The sequence below is a fragment of the Danio aesculapii genome, chromosome 5, assembly GCF_903798145.1.
Source record: "Danio aesculapii chromosome 5, fDanAes4.1, whole genome shotgun sequence".
NCBI lineage: Eukaryota > Metazoa > Chordata > Actinopteri > Cypriniformes > Danionidae > Danio > Danio aesculapii.
The window spans coordinates 54,048,110-54,071,692 of record NC_079439.1 but is presented as its reverse complement, the minus strand read 5'-3'; the positions used below and the strand labels follow the sequence as shown (position 1 = coordinate 54,071,692).

Below are 23,583 nucleotides of genomic sequence, written 5' to 3'. Positions count from 1 at the left end.
CTAATATTAACATCTAATGATGTTGTGTGCCTGCTGGGAAGGAGCAGAAAGGTCTGTTTTGGTTCAGGAGTACTGAAAAATCATACTCATGTAATGCAATACATACGTGTAGTGCAAGTAGAGTGAAAGTATATGTGTATAAGTGAATATCACACTTTGAGAATTATTATATATTATTATTTGGTTGATTCGTGCATGTATTTTTATTTTTTTTATCTTCAGAACAAAAATCTGAGATTTATGTCTATTCACTGAATGTCTGTTCACTCAAAATGTAAAAAAAAAGTTGGATCATTATATACAGTATATAGACACTATATTATAAATACAAATGTAATTATTTAAGTCTTCTGAAGAGACAAAAACATTTTATATAATAAATTGTTGTCATTTAGGATTTATTCAGAAATAATCAGTCACGTTGATTAGTGAACAATGTTTATTGCATTCAAATTTGGTCACAGATGCTCAAGCATACTTGCTTGGCATGTGGAAACTGATGAGATTCATTCTTGCATGTCACACAGAATGTTTGGTTTCCAGAAGAAGAAGTTTGGTATTTTTTAGAAGACATCGATTAAACTGCTTTAATTTGATAAAAATATCTTTATTTCTGTCCAGAAGAAAAATGGATGTCTTATGCGTTTGGAATGACTTTTTGAGGTGAACTAACCCTCTACAGTACATGTTATTAGATGGGTCATTTTTGCAAAATGGTGCTGGAGAAATTTAAGTTTAAAACATAGTTACTTTTGAACTGTTGGTTCAATTTACCAAATATATTTATGAGCAACAATAATAGTGATGCTAGCCACAGCAAACATAATGAAATAATAACAATGAACTTGTGTGGATCTGCTGTGTGAGAATGTATTTGTGCACAGTTTTTTTGGCTCTCTGTTCCATTTTCTATGCTTTAATTTATGCTTCCCGCTCATGGTAATATGCATAAATGCAGAATCAGGGAATTCTATTCTTGTCATCACAGACAGCCTTGTGACTCATTACCATGGAAAGAGCGCAAGATGTTGACTTTTTAAACTCACAGACTACGGCTAAACTTTTACACCTATAATGCCGCTTTCTTCTCTAGAGATATATAATGCTAATTAATATGTTATTGATTTGACTGCTTGAATTTGGGGTTGTACTTAAGGCTCATGTGGATACTTCCTAGAATGCCTTCATCATTTTTATGTTATTGTATATAATGGTTGTGTTTTTAGATTAAGGTTCATTATAAAATATTAGGATGACACATCTCTCACTATAAACAAACTATTAACTAAGACTTTTAGCTTAACAAACTGGTTTGGGTTTAGGTGTTGGGTAAGGTTAGGGATATAGAATAAGATACGATAATAATACTAAGATAATATACTTTATAAATATAAATAAACAGCCAATATCATAATAATAGTCAGATAATTAGCCACTAGTTAATAATAAGAATTAAAACTTAAACTAAAGTGTTAGCGGTGACTGTACCAGTTAGTTGTATAGATTTAATCATGACCAATAATTAGACTTTTTCTTAAGATATGTCGGTACACTTGATTACCGTATCGACAGATTGAGGTAAAATATGACATTAATGATGTGCTAATAATCGCTACAGAATAATTTTCTTGTTTTTGATCAAATTTTGTAAAAAGTGTAAAAATACTAATTAAATGTACATAATTCTGGCTTATAAAATGCCAGATATATATTCATTTGTTCATTTTCCTTCGACTTAGTCCCTTTATTCATCAGTGGTCACCACAGCGGAATGAACCACCTTGTCCAGCATATGTTTTACACAGCAGATGCCCTTCCAGCTGCAACCCAGTACTGGAAAACACTCAAACACTACTCACATTCACACTCATACACTACGGCCAATTTATTTTATTCAACTCACCTATAGTGCATATGTTTGGATTGTGGGGGAAACCGGAGCACCCGGAGGAAACCCACACAAACACTAGGAGAACATGCAAACTCCACACATAAATTCCAACTGACCCAACCGAGACTCAAATCAGTGACCTTCTTGCTGTGAGGCAACAGTGCTAACTACTGAGCCAACGTGTCATCCCCCAGATATATATATATGAAATACAATTCTAAGCACTGAAGCTTAATACAGTCTTCTTAGAAGAAAAAAATGGTCACACACTTTATACTACTGTTACGCTACTGTTCAGAAGTTTGATACCAGTAACTTTTTTAAATGTTTTTGAAACAATTCAATTTAACTTACTAAGGCTGCTTTTTTAAAATAAAAAATGCAATAAAAACATTCATTTTAAATCAAGATTTAAAACACCATTTTCTGTGTGAATGTATTTATTCTGAATTCTGATCAACAATTATTACTCCAGTGTAGGCATGGGCCGATAACTGTTATCAAAGTATACTGCGGTTTGGAAAAGTCAAGGTTTTAAAAACCTCCAAAATTTTCTGGTACACCATTCCTATGGTGAGATTATTATGAAAATGTTTTTTTTAAGACAACAGTATCTCTTGCAAAAATATATCTATAAATGCCATTTTAAATTGTAAGGGAATCTGTATTTTTGAAACTATTGAGGACAACAGAAGTCAATGATTCATTTGTATTATTTAGCCTGACATGTTTAACTACTGTTCCAAAATATTATAAATGTTTCTTAACATAACATATATTGTGTTCAAAGTTTGTTTTTTACCCAGACATTTAAAAAGCATTTATTTTATAGTAACGTGAAAACTTAAAAATTATTATACCATCAGAATCTTATACCGGCCCATGCCTGCTCCAGTGTTCAGTGTCATCAGTGTAATGATGACTTCATTTTATCTTATTATTTTAAATGTTGAAAGCATTTTCAGCCATGTTGTTTTTAAGAAAACATGATACGCTTCGGGCGATACGGTGGTGCAGTGGGTAGCATGATTGCCTCACAGCAAGAAGGTCGCTGGTTCGAGCCTCGGCTAGATCAGTTGACATTTCTGTGTGGAGTTTGCATGTTCTCCTTGTGTTGGCGTGGGTTTCCTCCGGGTGAAACACACAAGTCCAAACACATGTGCTATAGGTGAATTGGGTAAGCTAAATTGGCCGTCGTATATGTGTGTGAATGAGTGTGTATGGACGTTTCCCAGTGATGGGTTGCAGCTGGAAGGGCATCTGCTGCGCAAAACATATGCTGGATAAGTTGGGGGTTTATTCCACTGTGGTGACCCTAGATTAATAAAGGGACTAAGCTGAAAAGAAAATAAATAAATAAATGATACACTTCACGTTTCATGTTTTTTTTTATTAAATAGAAAGTTGATAGTAACATTTTATGTAATAACATCACAAATGACATTACTGTCACTTTTGATCAATGCAATGTCCCCTTGATGACTAAAATAATTTTGAAAAACTGGATATAAGATGAATATATAATATATAATATCAATATATAAATCAACACAACAGTTTTTAACATTAAAAATAATTAGAAATGCTTTTTTAATTCAAAAGTGTCCGTAGTTGAAGTAACACTGTAGCTATATGGCTGTCCTTGTTAGTCTTCACGAGGAATGCGCTTCATAAATTTGAGTTAGTTGAGCTGAAGGAAAATGGCTTGTGATGTTTTCAATCTGCACGTGTCTCTCTGTGGATTTATGGACTTCTTGCTGTGTTGTACTGAGTCATGCTTTGTTATTGAGCGTAATGAGTGTGAAGCAGTAATCCTCTCCTGGTCTGCTTCTACATTAACCGTGAGATCTGAGTTAAGCGTCCGCCCCACCCCGCCCTGCCCCGCCGTCCCCTTCATAATCAGCAGTGTTCCGAGGTGCTGCCATTTAACTGCAATTAAAACCTGAGCTCGTAAACACGAGGCCAGCCTGTTATGGTGCTTCCGCTGTGTCGGGATAAACCCTGCGGTGCTGACGGTGGGGGTGACACAGGGCTCTGATCCAGGACCGGTCGCTTTGCCACATCAGCGCAGACACGCTCGCCTTTGATGAGCCCGAAGCGGCGGGCAGGCTTTGATCTCCACAGAGTCATAATCCCCGGCCCCTGCGTGGCTTTACATCGGCCGCGCAGCTGCAGGTAGCCTGCTCTAAATTAGCCCGATGTGGCTAGGTCGCTAAGGGGCGTTTACCCTAAACACCTGGAGCCCAGAAGGTCCCTGCAGGTAAGAGGCCCGGAGGAGACCTGGCTAATGATGGTTCACGCTCAGAAGAGCAGGCCGCCGTGGGCTTCCTTGTGCCCTGTTACAGCTTTTGATTTAGGACAGTCCAGAAAAGTACCCTGACATCAATGTGATGTGCAGAACGTTCTGCTCTGCATCGCACAACTGCCTGTGGAGGTCCGTTCACCTCTGTTTTTTGGGTTAGAGAAGGAAGGCGGGGGAGATGAGGCACCTCTGCGGGACCTCAAACAAAGCGTCCCTGCATCGGGGTGTGATCTGCACATGCCCAGGGGCCTGAACGTTCTGCAAAAAATGACAAATGGAGGGCTATTTTTGAGGTTCTGACGTGACCCGCACCTCCCATGATAAAAGCCCTGCAAGGCCGAGAGCGTCCAGCATCCCCTCTTTTACAGATCATTTGGAGGTGCCTCGGAACAACATGAACTGATGAGCCTCTAATGACTTTTTTATATAAAGGGCATCTCTGCTGCAGTCTGTGAGTACAGAGTGTCTTTCAGTGGGAACTTACAACTCCCACTGCGCAGTGGGTGCATGTCTTTATTCACCTCGTTTGTGTTATTTTGAGTGCGCTGCTCATATATGCATATGCATTTCGGTGGATACAGATCAGTAGAGCGTTGTGGACTGAAAGGAGGAGGCAAATTCCTCGTTCTGGTTTTGTGTTGTTTTTTTTCGCAATGTAAATTAATGTTCCAGGGCCATGTATATACACTTACTATCCTTTTTTTTGTTCTGTAACCTAATTAGTTTTTATAATAATATAATACTATATTTACATGTCAACATTTGCAGTATGAAGTTTATGGAATTTTAATAACAACGTTGTTATAGTACAACAGTTGATCTAGTACAAAAATTTGATTGCAATCATTTTACAGTATATTCAGTCAATTCGTCCAGCCATCCATCTATCCATGTGGGCAATTATTATGGATTATTTAATATATTCAGTTGAAGTCAGAATTATTAGCCCCCCTTTGAGTTTTTTTTAATTTTAAAAAATATTTCCCAAATGATGTTTAACAGAGCAAGGAAATTTTCACAGTATGTCTGATAATATTTTTTTCTTCTGGAGAAAGTCTTTATTGTTTTATTTTATCTAGAATAAAAGCAGATTTTAATTTTTGAAAAGCTATTTTAAGGTCAATATTATTTGCACCTTTTAGCTATATATTTTTTCGATCTACAGTACAAACCATCGTTATACAATAACTTGCCTAATTACCCTAACCTGCTTAGTTAACCTAGTTAACCTAGTTAAGCCTTTAAATGTACTTTAAGCTTTATAGAAGTGTCTTGAAAAATCTAGTCAAATATTATTTACTGTCATCATGGCAAAGATAAAAGAAATCAGTTATTAGAAATGAGTTATTAAAACTATTATGTTTAGAAATGCGTTGAAAAAATCTTCTCTCAGTTAAACAGAAATTGGGGGGAAAAAAATAAACAGGGGGCTAATAATTCTGACTTCAACTATAAAAAAGCCCTGGTCAGATAACACGATTTTGGCATGATTTCCTTGATGTAGGGTGTTGTAAGGAGTCGTAAACGAAAAATGGGCGTCATGACACATGATTCAATAATTTCTTCTTGTGTAATGTGGCAGGTCATGATAACTGATACCATGTCTGCGACGCCTCACGACATCATTGCAGAAAGTTTAGCATGTTTACTTTTTTCTTGATTTTCATGACGGGTTCTGTCACATGAGTAACACTGGGCAATATAAGCACATCATTTCTGTTATATCCACAGTTGCTGCTGTTAAAACTTGGGTCAGGTCAAAAATTAGGCTGCATATTTATTTATGGGTGGGCTGCGGGTGGATAAGATCAATCATTGGTTATGTAAACTTTAACTACTTTCTCTAAAATATTAAAGTGCACTGTAAAACCCAAAAAGTTAAGGTAACGGAAACCAATTGCTACAAACTATTTAAGTTCAAAAACTAATCGTAATGAGTACTGTGAACTTAATCCATTTGAGTAAATGAAGCAATTTGAATACAGTAAAACCCAATAAATGAAGAGAACTCAAACCAACTGAGTACTGTAAAACCCAATAAGTTTAGTCAACTCAAACCGTTTGAGGAAATCGATACAAACCATTTGACTTAAAAAACTAATCTATATGAGTACTGTGAACTTACTCCATTTACATTGAAGTAATGAGGTATTTAATTAACTCATTACCTTCAACTTTTGTGCTTTAAGCATTTGTATTTGATAGATTGGCACAAATATGCAGACCTCCATTTTCACAAGTTTTTGAGTTGTCTCCTTCCGACCAAGTTCGTTCTTCCGAGGTAATCTGGGAAGTAAATCTGCGAATACATTGTAAAAGCCTGTCTTTCTTATTCAAACTACTTGATTAAACTAACTAAATTGAAACTCGTTGCCAATGGATGATTTTGTCATTAAAAATTAATAGTTTATTATAAGTTACTTTATTTCAAATATCAAATTTCAAAGTTAATTTAGGCTTGATTTTATTTTATTTAACAAACCAGTTTGTGCTTTGGTGCTGAAGCATGACATTTTGACGCACATCACCTCAGATGTTATTATTTTTGTTTATCTAGTAAACAACTGACAAACAAAAAATAGATTAACCCATTTAAGCCCACTGCCAACTATAGTTGCCGAAGTTCACAGTTGCCGTTTTTCTTTTATGAGTAATTCTTAACATGTTATCCATGATTAATTGCTTAATGACATTCAAGCAAACAACAAATTAAAAGATTTCAAGAAAGAAAAAAAGGAACTGGTTTACTTCCTGGTTTACTTCCTTGGTGCCTTTAAATTTCTGCTCCTAATTTCAGAATGCTAACCCTCCCAAAGAAGGGCAATTTTCATGGCATTTTGATTATTTTTTTGTTCACAAATATATATCAACATAATCATGAAGGTCTCTAGATTCATCCAAGTAAATCAAGCTTTCAACAGATCTATAGTTTTTGTATATTTTGTCAAATGTTCAAGCGACTACTATAGTTGGTGGGCAAATACCTGGTAAGTACATAAATCATGGGGAATTAGAGAATAGTGTGTTGATAAGTTAATAAATCAAGGTTATTGGTCTTGTTTAATGATTTTTGCTTTCATAATACCCCATCTAAACATAACCATTTAAATGATGTCTTTACTTTAAAGTAAACTTTTTTGAAACACAATTTGATACACAGCAAAATCCTCAGAGTAAAATTAACATCCCCCACTTGTCCCACTCCTACAAAGAGTTAAAACAACCGTGGAGCAGAGTTAAAGTGCTAAGTGACATAGATTAAATAAACTCCCGCTGTTAAAAAGCAGAATCACTGAAGAAAAACACAAAACTACAACCAAATTGTCACAACCTTAGGCCCTGCTGTCCTTACAAATATGGGTATTGTCTAAATTGCAGCTTTCTTCTACACAAAATCACAGTATCAGGTCACTTAAACCCAAATTGTTGAAAGCTCGTCAATGTTTTTTTTTTTAGAAAATCGAGAAAAAAAACATTTTTTTTAACAAAAACACCTGTGTGGGTGACGCAGTAGGTAGTGCTGTTGCCTCACAGCAAGAAGGTCGCTGGTTCGAGCCTCGGCTGGGTCAGTTGGCGTTTCTGTGTAGAGTTTGCATGTTCTCCCTGCGTTCGCGTGGGTTTGCTCCGGGTGCCCCGGTTTCCCCCACAGTCCAAAGACATGTGGTACAGGTGAATTGGGTAGGCTAAATTGTTCATAGTGTGTGAGTGTGAATGAGTGTGTATGGATATTTCCCAGAGATGGGTTGCAGCTGGAAGGGCATCCGCTGCGTAAAACAAGTGCTGGATAAGTTGGCGGTTCATTCCGCTGTGGCGACCCCGGATTAATGAAGGGACTAAGCCGAAAAGAAAATGAATGAATAAATGAAAATACCTGTGTACATGACCTTAGTAACTCAACTAAAAAACTCAATAAATCTTTCAAAATCTCAGCTCATCAGGATCATTGAACAACTCCACAAACAGAATCAGCAGCTTTACTTAGCTGTCTGACTATTTCTGGAAGATGTTTACAAAGTGAGATTTACTAAAAATATTTGTTTTGTTAGATGTCACTATTGTGGTATGTATTTACTGTTGTGTATTTATACCAGTATTTACTTTACAACTCTTAATTTTTTAATGTTATTTCAGTTGTTTTGAATTAAAATGCCAAATGTTCTCCTCCTATTCAAATTTACATTGAAGAGTTCCTACAACATATTTGCCCACCGACAACTATAGTTGATGCATATTCAAATACAATTTTCTTGAAAAAAATCAAAAACCTAGAGAAAATAAATGCAAAACATGTTCATATAGGACACTATTAACAAGGCTACATGCATGAAACCATTTTTAAAAATTTGGGTACAAATAGGTTAAAATTAAGATACAAATTACTCCATGGATTCGTAACCAACAATTAAAATCGTGTGATCTGACCCGGGCTTAACTGTTTTTAAAATTTATTTTAACTATCAGAATATCTAAAAACAGGTAATTTTCTATTCTATTCTATTCTATTCTATTCTATTCTATTCTATTCTATTCTATTCACAAACACCATACTTTAAAACACAGTGAGCTAAAAAGATTCCCTATTAAACTTTATCCACTGGTGTCGCTGTTGGACCCTTTATAAAAAAAATTATACATGATGTCTTAAATGTGTTTTATTTTTGGACTGTCAATTACTGTTTTTTTCCCAGATTGTTTTATAGGAAGGCAGTTCTGTCCTTGTCTTTGTAAAATAAAAACATTTATCAAATGACTTCATTAATTACCCAAATTGAAGGTGTTGTGAGGAGCAGACAGGTTAAGTGCACTCTATACACAAGTGCATGGTTATTCTTAGGTGTGTTTGTAAACCGTAATACATACCACCTCTGTGCAATGAGCCCGTGGCCTTTTAAGTGCACTGCAGGAGACCAGCGATATATCAAACCTGCTGTGAGGTGCGTATTCACTTTGAATTACTCTCCCAGTTTACACACACTGTTCTTTTCATGTATCCGCCTATAGACCCCGCCGAGAATATCTTTACTTGCCTGCCTCGCTGCTTTGAATAAAGCACATTCTGATATAATGCAATACTTTGTCTCTTAAATGAGGCCAACCGGCAATACCAACTTAAAATTCTCTACTAGGTGTCTAAGACGTGTCCTATCGCATGCTTTATGGTGCCATTAGCCAATGGAGGAACTGCGTGCGTAACTGGGACGCTAGCAATTAGCACGGCAAGGGCTCCATTATGGCCTATGCAAATGCAGAGATTAAAATGCAGCCACAGCTGTACAAACGATTCAGTTCTTAGCCAATTCATCACTTGCGAAGGGCACACTTGAGGAGAGAAAAAAAGAGGGCAAACAATTGCAAAATTTGTCTGTTTTCTGAGGACATACACATCATTTATGGCCACTTTTTGCCATGGCTGCTATTGTCCCTAACATTTCAAGTAGCTTACCGAAGGCTTTTATATACTGCAGAGGACAACTATCCTGTTTTATATGGAGGACAGTGTACATAAGAGACCATCACATTAATACAGCGTATTCAATAATAATTGCAAAGCCTGAAAAATTAGATATCAGATGTTGGACATACTGTAAGAGTGGGAACACATTCAGTTGGCAGTCTGAACACTGGTGGATCTAGCCTACCAATAGACGCTGTAAGTGTTCACAAGACACTTTTCTTGCAAGCCAAGTGTTTGTATCTACATATAGGTTAAAAGTAAAGCAAAGTCAGACTTATAGTGTGCATTTTAATAGATGTTTATTCAGTAATACTGAAGTTAAAATCATGCAATATTTCATGATCGTCCATTCATCAGTTCAAGAATGCAAACTTGTCACCATTCAAACTATTCCATTCAATTCAGTTAAATTCAATTCAATTAAATTCATGTTTATTTCTATATAGCGCTTTTACAATATAGATTGTGTCAAAGCAGCTTATGTTGAATTGAATTGAATTTCAGTTTAGTTAAGTTTAGTGTGGTTTAAACGTCTGAAAGTCCAAACACTGAAGAGCAAATAAATCAATGCACAGCTCCACAAGTCCCAAACCAAGCAAGCCAGTGGTGACAGTGGCGAGGAACCAGGCTCAGTTGGGCATGACCATTTCTCCTCCGCCCAAACTTCTTGGCCAAACTAAAAGTGCTGTTTAATACAAAAATATCATCTTTTGAGATCATGTCTGACGAAATAACCATCAAAGCTTACCTGCAGAGTTTAGATCTAATTTTCTGTCATTTTTAAACCTTAATTAGCTGGTTCTGAAGTGTCTTATTAGGGTGCAAGCCACTTTATTCAGCACAGTGGCCCTCCAGGTGTAGGACTGGCCACCCATTCCCTATATGATGACCCCTGTCATCCTCCAGAGACGCAGACAGTGGGCATAAATACTGAATGTCAGAACTAGACCTTTGAAGTGTGAAAGAAGATTGCCTGGTCCGATGAGTGCCATTCTGAAGGTGGAATAGAGTGATATTTATTCACAATATCAAACCTACAAACTTTGGGTTTCAATTGTGATGCTGGGTTTATACTACATGCAGATGTATTTGTGCAAGTAGATCACATACAAAATAAATGCAAATCACAAATAGAGGTTTGTGATTTTCAGCTTGAGCCATTCACGTGGAGATAAATTTAGCACATACTGTACCTGTACCTACTTAAAATGGCTACAGACCTGGTGCTGTTCTTCAGACAGTGGTGTTTCCTGGTATAAATGTCATTTTTCAGCAGGATTTAGCAGTGCACACTGTTCATGAATGGTTTTGAGATTTTTCGTCTCACATTCCCCAGACCTCAATTCTTTTGATTGAGTGATGTGCTGGACCAACAAGTTCTACAGGACTTGAAGGACTTTAACACATAACATGAGGTACCTGATACAACTGGCCCGCTTTAGAGGTCTTGTAGAACCATTGCGTTAACAGGTTAGTACAGTTTTGGTGACATGAAGAGGACCAACAGAAGGTTGAACAGTGTTCTTCTATAAAACCCTGGGTCAAGCCATCCATGTGGAGATAAATTTAGCACATGCTGTACCTGTACCTACTTTAAATGGCTACAGACCTGGTACAGTCCTTTGAAGATGTGGTATTTCCTGGTGTAAGTGTCTTTTTTCAGCTGGATTCAGCAGTGCACAATGTCCATGAATGGTTTAAAGATTTATCTTCTCAAATTCCGCAGATCTCAATATTTTTGATTGATCTCAATATATTTGATTGAGTAATGTGCTGGACCAACAAGTTCTACAGGACTTGAAGGACTTTTACACATAACATGTTTTACCTGATACCACAGGCCCACTTAAGAGGTCTTTTAGAGTCATTGCTTCAACAGGTCAGCACTGTTTTGGTGACATAAAGAGGACCAACAGAAGGTTAGACAATGTCAAAACCGAATGGCTTATATAGCATAATGTTAAAGTCATAGATTCAATTCCCAAATGTAAGCATAAACAGCTTACTCTGCAGACCAGACATTCAAATAAATACATTGATTGTGTATTATTAATTGTGTACCATATCCATAAGTTAATCTATTGACAATTTTATGATCATACCACAGCAGTTTCTTTTTTTAACGAACACAGTGTATAAGGAGGGAGCATGTCCTGTTGGCTCTGCCAAGGTGCAGAAACGTTCCTTAGCGGTGCATATCAAAGCCCCATCTTTGCTGCACCAGTGGTTTCTATTTACAGTTTAAACAAGCAATTAGCGTACACCTTACCTTAGGAAAATAAAAAGTTAGCAGAAACTTTTCTCAGTGCCTTATTCTCTCTCTCTCTCTCTCTCTCTCTCTCTCTCTCTCTCTCTCTGTTCACCTCAAAACGTTTGCTTTTTTCTCAACAATGGCTGTGAGCTTGTCTGTAGGCGTCTCCGAGCCCCTTTTTTCCTTCTAGAGGAGCATTTAATGCCCCTAAAGAAAGGTTAGGTGTCACTGGAGATGAAGCAGGCAAGCGTTCTCTCCTCCTCTATAAACAGCATAGCATAGTATCATTAAAAATGTTCAGCTTTCATTTACTTATTTATATTTGCCTGCCGCCCATGTGGCTTCAAACCCCGCTCCACGCTTAGCAACGGGACGACATGGCATACTCGGCTGCGGCAGGTCCCGGGACGGCGTCTGACACCGCTAAACGAGGCGCTAGCGTGTGTGGCGCCCCCTCCACAAGAGCGCAACTTCAAAGTGTGTTTTGTAGTGCAACTGTCAATATGGGGGAGCGGAGCGAGGGTGGAGCAGCCTTTGAGCAGCGGAAGGTCTTTACCCATCGTCTCCACGGATGTTCTCTTTGTGCTCGGCACTTGCTCCAAATTGCTATCTCACCATAGTCACTTTAACCCCCCTCATTCCAACTACTAAAGTTCTTTTCTTTTTATTGTTGCCTTTTTTACTTTCTCCGCATGCTTCTTTGACTCTAACTAGTGCGGTGTGTTATGTTGGTCGGGACAGCTCTCTGTCATTAAAGCTGCGGTGCTTGTTGCACCATACAGGGTGGCATAACTGTCAGCAGTTAAGTGTAATAGAGCCTCTGACGTGCCACGCTCTCTTTCTAGCGCTACTTTTGATTGAGCCTTTATTGTTGTTTGCCTTCATTTCTTTTCTTCCATTAGATTCACTAATGTCGATCTTCATCGCCTCACCTTGACACGCAAACTTTTGTTTACATGCAGTTCAAGGGAGGCTTCTGAAGTCAGACGCGACCCTGATGTGTTTAAAGTGAATACGAAAATAATGACCCCGTTAGGCTGCAATTTAAAGTATGCTTTGAAGAAGACGAATGCCAGGCCGCTCTGAAATCCTACAGAAACACACTAGCTGTAGCTGTATGCCCCCATTGTCAAACTTCAATAAGTATTTATTTAGGATAACAATTTAAAATGGGCTTAAATTTGAGCGACTGTGATTTAGATTAATTGCATGTATCAATATTTTCAGAAATGTACTAATGTTCAAAATGTGCCTTTCATGTTAAGGAGTATGTGTTTTGCTTTTCATTTTTTCACTATATTATATTTTTAAATGTATTCTACAGAACATTCTCATTTTAAGACAACATATATAATTGTATAAGCAGAGATAATGTAAAAATGCTCCTAAGGAAGTACTCTGTACCTTTAATTATTACTATTATTATACACTCATTGGCAACTTTATTAGCCTGTCCAACTGCTTGTTAATACACATTTCTAATCAGCCAATCACATGGCAGCAACTCATTAATTATTAAGGCATGTTGACATGGTCAAGACGATCTGCTGCAGTTTAAACCAAGCATTAGAATGGGGAAGGAAGGTGATTTAAGAGATTTTGAAAGTGGCATGGTTGTTAATGCCAAACAGACTGTTCTGAGTATTTCAGAAACTGCTGATCTACAGGGATTTTCATGCACAACTATCTCTAGGGTTTACAGAGAATAGTCTGAAAAAGAGAAAATATCCAGTGAGCGGCAGTTCTGTGGGCACAAATGCCTTGTTGTTGCCAGAGGTCAGAGGAGAATGGCCAGACTTGTTTCTTCTGATAGAAAGGCAACAGTAACTCAAATAACCACTCGGTACAACCGAGGTATGCAGAAGAGCATCTCTGAACGCACAACATGTCCAACCTTGAGGTGGATGGGCTACAGCAGCAGAAGACCACACAGGCCACTTCTGTCAGCTAAGAATAGGAAACTGAGGCTACAATTCACACAGGCTCACCAAAATTTGACAATAGAAGATTGGAAAAACGTTGCCTGATCTGATGAGTCTTGATTTCTGCTGCGACATTCGGATGTTAGGGTCAGAATTTGTCATGAACAAAATGAAAGCATAGATCCATCCTGCCTTATATCAACGGTTCAGGCTGCTGGTGATGGTGTAATGGTGTAGGGGATATTTTCTTGGCACACTTTAGGCCCATTAGTACCACTTGAGCATTCAGTCAACACCACAGGCTTCCTGAGTATTGTTGCTGACCATGTCCATCCCTTTATGACCACAGTGTACCCATCATCTGATGGCTACTTCCAGCAGGATGATGCGTCATGTCATAAAGCGTGAATCATCTCAGACTAGTTTCTTGAACATGACAATGAGTTCACTGTACTCAAATGGCTTCCACAGTCACCAGAACTCAATCCAATAGAGCACCTATTGGAATGTGTCAGAACTGGAGATTCGCGTCTTGAATGTGCAGCCGATGAATCTGCAGCAACTGCATGATGCTATCATGTAAGTATGAACCAAAACCTCTTAGTAATATTTCTAGTACCTTTATGAATGTATGCCATGAAGAATTAAGGCAGTTCTGAAGGCAAAAAGGGGTTCAGCACGGTACTAGTACTAGCCGGTGAGTGTATTATTTTAATATATTTAATGCTAAAATAATACACCACTGTTCAAAAGTTTTGCATCAATCATTTTATTTCATTTTATTTTGTGTCTTTATCCTTGTGCCTTTGCTGAAAAAAAACAAGTATTTTATTCAGAAAACAATTTGAAAACAATTTCTGAAAACAATATATATATAATTTTTAACTTCTTAATGTATACTTATTGTGTGTGTATGTATTTATATATATATATATATATATATATATATATATATATATATATATATATATATATATATATAAATAATCAAGAAGTAAAAAAATTATATATTTTTTTTATATAATATGAATTATATATATATATATATATATATATATATATATATATATATATATATATATATATATATATATATATATATATATAATATTTTGATAATTTGATGCTTTTAATCTTCTTCGTGCTTACATTTTCATCTTTGTGTCTTGATGAAAAAATGCATACAAACAAGGCAGACCAACTGAAAAAACATTTTCAGTGGTATATATATATAAAAAATGTTTCATCCTTTACTTCAAAAAGCATCATTCTAGCCTTTTGTCAATCACATCTGATGTGAGCTCAGCTACCGCTGCAGTGTTTGAATGTGCAATCTCACACCTAGAAGATGGATGGCAGTGAGATGGACACACTCCGCAGTGTAGGTGGTGACTGATGTTGCTGCTGAATTGGCAGTACACCGACCACATTTCTTAGAGTCTAAGCATGACGTCAGACAGTTTGAGGGCCAGATCTGAGAGAAAATCAGTGATGTGATGGCTTCACACAGAAGCACCTGACTATTGCTGTCTTGTTTGTCTGAAAGTGAATGCTAGTCTAGTGACAACCCTGGGAATCATGAGCTGGTATTCCTTACATTCCTGCTCAATTCCAAACCCTGGTCTGCTGCTTCTTTGCCCATACAGATAGACAGCTGCCCTTCAAACCAAAAGCTTATCATACAGGTTTGGACATAACCTGTACCAGCTCTGCTACTCGACCCTCTAGTGTAGTCATGTTGCTAACTTAGGGAACTATTTTAAGTGTTTTAAGTTTAAAGCGGATGAGGCAAAAGCACTAAGGGCATGTCTGAATCCACTTTTGCTATTATTTGGATGAAACAAACAAAAACAAACAAAAAATTATTTCATAATTAAACATATTTTTGTAGTTCTGTACATCCATGTATGGGTCATTAATTAATTAATTCATTCATTCATTTCTTTCCGCTTATCCTTGTTCGCGTTGCGAGGCAGCAGTCTCAGGAGAGAACCCTAGAGTTTCCTCTCCCCAGACACTTCCTCCAGCTCCTCCAGGGGAGGATCCTGAGGCATTCCCAGACAAACCAAGAGATATGGTCCCTCCAGCGTATCCTGGGTCTTCCCCAGGACCTCCACCAAGTGAAACAAGCCTGAGAGGGAGGCATCCAGGAGGCATCCGAATCAGATGCCCGAGCCACCTCAGCATGGCTTCCCTCAATGTGGAGGAGCAGCGACTCTACTCCGAGTTCCTTCCTGTTTACTGTTACTACTGCACGAATCCAAATATCAATATCATGTTCCATCCTTCCCTCACTCATAAAAAAACTCTACTAGAGTACTAGGAGATACTTGAACTCCTCCATCTGGGGGACCAATTCTCCTCCAACCTGGAGATGGCAAGCCACCTTTTTCTGATGTAGCACCATAGCTTCGGACTTGGAGGTGCTGATTCTTATCCCTGCTGTGACACACTCAGCAGCAAATCATTTCAGTGCAAACTGAAGGTCCATGTTTAATGAAACCAACAGAACAATATTATCTGCAAATAGCAAAGATGAAACCCTGTGGCCCTGAACCAGACCCCCTTCGGCCCTAAGCCGCACCTAGAAATTCTGTCCATAAAAATGATAAACAACTGGTGGGCAGCCATGTGTGTGTACAGTATCAAGCAATAAGTACAGTATGCTAGTTTTGGACCAGCATATGCGCATAACACTAAAGCGCTCTTTGAATACCAAGTAATAACCTTGTGCCATTGACTTTAGACCAGCTTTGGTCTATTTCAGTCACCTCAAAAATGGGTGCAAATGCATTTGCTACTTAAACAACGTGACACAAAATGTGAAAATAAGACTATTACCAGGTTGAAATTAGCAAAACATTTGCGTAGTGCATGGTGCCACATTGGGCACGGTGGCACAGTAGTTAGCACTGTTGCCCCGCAGCAAAGAGGTCGCTGGTTTGAGTACTGGCTGGGTCAGTTGGCATTTTTGTGTGGAGTTTGCATGTTCTCCGGTTTCCTCCGTGTGTTCCGGTTTTCCTCACAGTCCCACAGGTGAATTGAATACTGAATAGGCCGTATTGTATGAGTGCGTGTGTATGGGTGTTTTCCAGTACTGGGTTATTTCTGGAAGGGCATCCGCTGTATAAATCATATTCGAGAATAGTTGGTGGTTCATTCCGCTATGGTGACCCCTGATGAATAAAGGGACTAAGTCGAAGGAAAATGAATGAATGAATGAATGAATGAATGAATGAATGAATGAATGAATGAATGGTGCCACATTGTGCCGAGTGTGTGATAGGACCTTTGGTGTTCTTCGCATGATGCTCTTCTGTCTGAGCTAGTAGATATGAGATATGAATCAATCGCACAACGAATAAGGCAGAGTTCCAGAACACGCAAACTGACTACCTGATCGCCACAGACCAATGGTAGCCCAAATTGCCAAAACAAACTCAAAATGAACTACATTTTGGTTAGATTTGGTTTGAAATTACTTTATTTCAATTTATTCTTTGATTTGAGAAGTGTACTGTATATATAGTTATATCAGGGCTTTAAAGCTTCAGTAAACAAAGGAGTTCTCTAAAAAGGATCACCCTGTCTGTGTACAAAATGGAACCCAACATTGTGTGACTGACAGTGTTTCAGTAGCATCTTATTGCTATAGATCTGCTATTTTTGTAACTACATAAAACAAAGACATGTTATGGTTGTCACATTAAGAAGCACTATGTTATGTGTTTGATAGGGTGTTTCACAGAGCACCCTTGAAGTGTTGCCATGTCCATTTATTATAAGCAAGGCCTATAAAGTGTATTTGTGCTTAGACAAGGTATTTTGATATATGCATTATTTTCCTAAAATTGTCAGGGTTTAAGTTTATAGGTCAATTCACACTGTAGTCATATGTGGACAATCACTAGATTAGATCACTAGATCACATGTCAGTTTTCATACGTTCTATGAGCCGAGAAACAGTGATTCAGCATGTTCAGTCTTCAGAAACAACACACACCAACAGACACAGATAGGAGTAATGCACTGATTCAAAAAAAAAAAAAAAAACTTGTTTAAGTGTCTGTTGCCATCTGTCTATGGCTGGCCTGTGTGTTGGTGCAATGTGAATTGGCCTCATTATGGTCTTTTCTTATTTGAGGTTTTTAACAGCAAGATCCGGCAACTCTGAGTCAAGAAGTACCTTGAATCAGTTTTGTGGTGTTACTGAAAAATAGTAACTAGTTACATTCAACTAGTTACTTCCTTCAAAAAGTAACCCGATTACTTTATTGATTACCTACACCAAAAAGTAATGCATTACTGTTATAAGTAATTTCTGAGTTACTTTTACAAAGAACATTTTTAATGCTCCCATTAATGCACGTCACCTCAGTGCTGCATGTTGCAGTTTTAATTAATTTGCATTCTGACAATTAAAATACAAGACAAATAAAATAAAATAAATAAAGTCATTTTTAAACACCAATTTATTTATGTCAGACCAGCAGCACAAAAATAAAAATAAAAATATCACAAGGTGATAAACCAGCTGAACAATATATTCAGAAACAAAAAAAGCAAAAACTTAAGCTGAGTCATAACAAAACATAAGTAAATAGTGCTCTTCCGGCTAACCAGCTTTACTGAGGTGAAGTTTGATTTATATTCACACACAGTTTTGGGAAAATATAATTCCTGCATCCGCTACCCTGTTAACAACTACACTTGATAAAGTGCATGTCCTCATAGAGTTTTCTAACTGGTGAATGACATGATCTAGTGTTATATCTAATTGGGGTGCGTTCGCACGTTCATGACTTAAGGAGGCGTGGCTTTGGACGACAAGGGAGGGTCGTAAAATTTCTAAGCTATTATGCTAATGCTAGCATTCTGGCAGATCACCTACTGCACCTTTAAATAACATGTCTAAAATATAACAGAAATGTTATACGGATACACATGTGTGGTCATTTATTTGAAACAACAAACAGTAGTATTAGTGATAGTAATTAATAATAGTAATATTAATAGTCTCTCGGTCTACCTTGCGAGCACACTTAACCTCTCTTTCTTGCACCTGGTCTATACAAAGGTTTATGAACACCTCCTCATGTACAGGAGTAGAGATGAATGAGATGGCAGAGCAGCTGACTTGAAGTTGCTCAGAGAAATGCATTGTTTACTTCACTAATATTGATCAAATATGCCTATTAATTGAAGGTTAGCAAGAAATGTTACACTCCCATGTAAAAGTATTTTGCAGTATTTTCAAAATATTAAATACAGTGTTTTTATTTTTATACATTTGTGGCTGCTGTATTTTGTAGTTTATTTTGATACACATAAAATTGAGGTATTTTATTTTAAAATACATTTCAATGTATTTTTGTAAATCCCTGACTACAAGACGATTCTCATTCTTGAGGTAAAGTCTTGATTATCTTGATAGTCCCCCAGATTACATTAGCAGGTGTTGTTGTAATATGCGGTTAATATGAGGTTGAATCTGCTTAGAAGCTGAATCAATTTATGATAAAAAATATCCTGTGATGCGGGATGAACCCTGATGACACGTGCTGTAGATTACTGTAACCGCACCCAACCAAAATGCAGACAGAAGACGGAAGATTAACAACCACGGTTATGTTTATTTGTGGTAGACTGTCAGCAAGAGATTATGAAGATTTCCTGTGTTCACAGTCAGAACTCTGGGTGATTGTAAATGGAGATTGTTAGTTAGTTGGAGTTTGTTGTTCCATCTCCTTCACGTTACAGGACTTAACACACTATATAGGGATTGTTAACTGTTTTTATGTTACTCATACATATCTGTACCCTGAAAATGCTAAATGAAAGAGCATGACGTCACCATTTTTACATATTTTCAATTTTAAAAACTTGTACTTCTGTTTGAGTAAAAGCCACAGTAGTACTTTTATCATAAAATGAAAGTAAAGACCTTATCCATCCAAGTTAAGACAAAAGAGATTATGCCAACCATCGAGTACTTCAAGGCCAACACACACATAAATACACAAATGCACTTCATTAAACATGTACATATATGCTGTAAAACTGCAGGTTAAATATGTTTAAATATATAATAACTTATATTTGATTGTAACTTCAACTTAATTTGATAGTAATGCAGTAATGTGCACCTTTTGTGAAGCTGCTATGAAACAATAGTTATTGTAAAAAGCGCTATACAAATACACTTGAATTAAATTGAATTGTTTTTGAAACCTCCAAACTCCCACCAACCTGACACCAATGTTTGCTTGTGTGTGTGTATTTCAACAGGTGCAGTACAGAGAGCTGAAAGTGGACCCCAGTCACAGCCCAAACAAAAGAAAGAAAAATAACCCAGGATAGTTGTCCTCCTCGCACAGACACTCTCCCAGGGCCAAGGAGAAGAAGAGGACTGACTCTTTCTGTCCTTCTCCCTCTCTCTTCTCCTCTCTCCACAGTGGGAAGAGTTAAAAGGTTTGGTCAAAACGGGACCATTGTTAATTACCATCCGTCTGTTTTTGGGTTTATTTTTGTGCCGAGGAGAGCGGCAAAAGCTCTTGACCCCTTTTAGAGTCAAACAGTCTGGGTTATTTGTCAGCCCTTGCCACTAGCCAGACAGCACTAAAAGCCAAGGTGTCCTTCCACGGCAGCAACGGGAGCCGCTCTAACCACAAATAGCAGGATCAGCTGATAATACACCCACCTGTGCCGACACACCTCGCCTCTACAGAAAGCAAAACCACGCTGGTTAAGCTGCAGTTTGCACCCTATAATTTGCTCGGCACAGTAACTGCCATATCTAAAGCTATCCGTGGCAGTTATCAGAGTCGACAGCTGAGCCCTTTACGCTCCGATTTATGGCTGGAACTAAAGTGCTCGTAGAAATGATTGTGCCGGCAAGGTTTGCGGTATCTTTGCGTCGTTTTGATGTTCTTTTAATAGTCTGAATGATGCATGATGGGATTCTTTCTTGTAGACCTTCTTCAACCAATAGTAGCCATGGCAGAGTCAACGTTATCATCAAAACGCACCTGATTTCTTACTTAGAGTTTTGTCTTGTTTCTAGTCCAAATATCTAAAAAATTGTAAATCAAGAATTTTCTAGACAGGTAAAACATGTTTCCAGAAATGTCCAAATTAAGATTTTCTCTTAAAGCATGCTAAATAATCGGCTATGTAAAATAATCTTATTTAAAACCAAAAACACTGTTATTTTACTTACCCCATTGGCAGATTATTTTTAGGGATACAATAATGGTATTTTACCGATACCGATAACTTGGTTGATACCCGATATATTAGCCAATAAATATACAGAGTGTTGGGGAAAGTTACTTTTGAAAGTAATGCATTACAATATTGAGTTACTCCCCAAAAAAGTAACTAATTTCGTTACTTAGTTACTTTTTATGGTAAGTAATGTGTTACGCTACGTTTAGAGTTATTTTTGCTTTACTATCTCCTTCAAGACTTGCAGGGTGTTTTATTTCCTTCTTTTAAAATAAAGGAGCTTTGCAAATAACAACGCACTGTATATCCTTCATTTACCTTAAAAAAAGGTCAAACATCAAAATAATTTAATTTAGAATAATGTTATATTTAAATGCTGTATATACAGTTTAATGAAAAGCATTGTGTTTCCTACTTTTGTACTTTATCTTATTAGTCACGTTAAATCACTGTCCATTGAGATGATCCCCTTTACCTTTTCTTCGATGCGTTCACAATGAAAGCACTCGCATTGTGCGCGTGATTCAACTTGACTACATTAATTTTAATTCATCAATTTATTTTTTAAAAGCTAATTAATAATAAAAAAGTAACTCTCATTACATTTTTAAAGAGGTACAGTAATTCAAATAGTATTACTTAATTTTTTTTTACAGTAATGCATTACTGTACTTGTTACTTAGAAAATTTATATTATTATGTAACTCGCATTACAACATATCCATTTGTCTGCATGCTTGCAAAAACATAAGGAAAACACATACAGTGAACAGATGATTTTATTTGATGCCTTTTTTAACCAAAAAGTTTGAACTGGTCTATGAACTTTATTAATTGATTTGTCTTTTATGGGCAACTTTCTTTTATATAAATAAAATCTATTGACTAGCCTAAAAAAATGCATAAATAAAGCAATCAAGTCATTGAACATTAACCACAATCAAAATATGAATAAAATAAGAATAATAAAAATGTGTTGGGCAGCAAGCATGTGGTGTTTATTCCAGCAGAAAAAAATTGGCTTAAAGATATCAGCCTTATTTTGTTATTGGCCTAATAATTCTAATAATAAAAAAAAGTATTTTTCGTCCGATATCAGTATGGCTGCTGATTTATCATCCATCTCATTATTTTGCTTATATTAAAGAAAAACCTAATTTAGAAATTATTTCTTATCTCTCTCTCTCTCTCTCTCTCTCTCTCTCTCTATATATATATATATATATATATATATATATATATATATTTAAATTTTTCTTTCTTTTTGTTCTGTGATTTCCTACATCCTTTGGGTTGAAAAAAATTCTACAATTTAGAGTTTTAACATTTTGTTTTTATTTTTAATTTTACAGCATGTCCACTGTAGTGGACCACAGGACCATTTTAGTTCAAAACGACCACCACTCGGACAACAAAACTGTACAGGATATGGCTGTAAAGGGATGTTAATCCAACATTAATGTAACAAACAAAACAAAAGCCATTTTTTCCTTTTGTATTGAAATTACTGAAACAGTTTAGTCTGAAAGAGAGCCGAACTCAAAAAATCAAAACAAAAACAAAAAAAAGTGATGTTAAGCCAAAACAAACTCAACATAAAAGTGATTTAAAACTGCTTGTGATTCTCTAATTGTCTCTAATTCTCTAATTGTCTGATTGTCAGACTCCAAATCAGAGTCTCCCTCAACTATGTTATAAAGAATCCTCTCTGCTTCAGTTCTACCTCCTACAACATGCAGTCATTAATTACATTAGGATGGTCCTGGTGTCCACTATAGTGGACATTTAAAAAAGAATGATATTTTGAACAGCTGTGAAAGATAAATGTATTGTTCCTGACACTTTAATAAACAAATATATATGTAATAATAATGGTAAAAAACATTTAAAAAGCTAAATTTTACATGCCTCTCTCCTTCCCATAAAATGCGTATTTCAGCCATTTTGGATGCAGTGGAAGAAGTGGTTCCAAGCATGCCAGCCAATCAAATGACATATCACTAGAAAGCCCAGGATGTCCTCTGAACAGTACAAAAGGACTTGACAGAGTATCTCAAAAAAATTCAAAGACAATTGATGAAAACGCAATGTCCACTACAGAGGACACAGGTCAGTGGGCGGGGTCTCAGGAGGTTAAATATATAGATATATTTAACTTTTCTAGAAATTTTTGATTCCGTATTTGATTTGATATTTGGGCTACAAACAAGACAAAAAACTAAGTAAGAAAAAACGTTTTTTGCCGTGCTTACATCATCCTTTGACATACTAGCCTAATTTTGTTATCGGACTGATAACAATAACATTATATATTATCAATCTTGAATCAATATTATTATCAATTTTGCTTGTTTTAAGGAAAGGTCGCTTAATTTTGGCATTATTTCTGAAAACAAATCAATATATTTATTTTTTACTTGTCTAGAAATTCTTCATTATTATTATATTTTTTTTTATATTTGGGCTACAAAGAAGACAAAAGCTTTAAGTAATAAAATACATTTTTTGTTGTGCTTTCGTCATCCTTCGAGATAT

General features: G+C 36.6%; 1 protein-coding gene across 3 annotated transcripts in view; it reads left to right on the top strand.

Moving 5' to 3' along the window:
* The window catches only part of mctp1a (multiple C2 domains, transmembrane 1a), a 336,941-nt gene extending 315,652 nt beyond the window's left edge, over positions 1–21,289 (top strand). For all 3 annotated transcript variants that reach the window (XM_056458476.1, XM_056458475.1, XM_056458477.1), the window contains one exon: positions 20,110–21,289. In XM_056458476.1, the coding sequence (XP_056314451.1) occupies positions 20,110–20,181 (72 nt within the window). In that variant the 3' untranslated portion in view covers positions 20,182–21,289. The remainder of the gene's footprint in view (positions 1–20,109) is intronic.
* Positions 21,290–23,583: the final 2,294 nt, after the last annotated feature.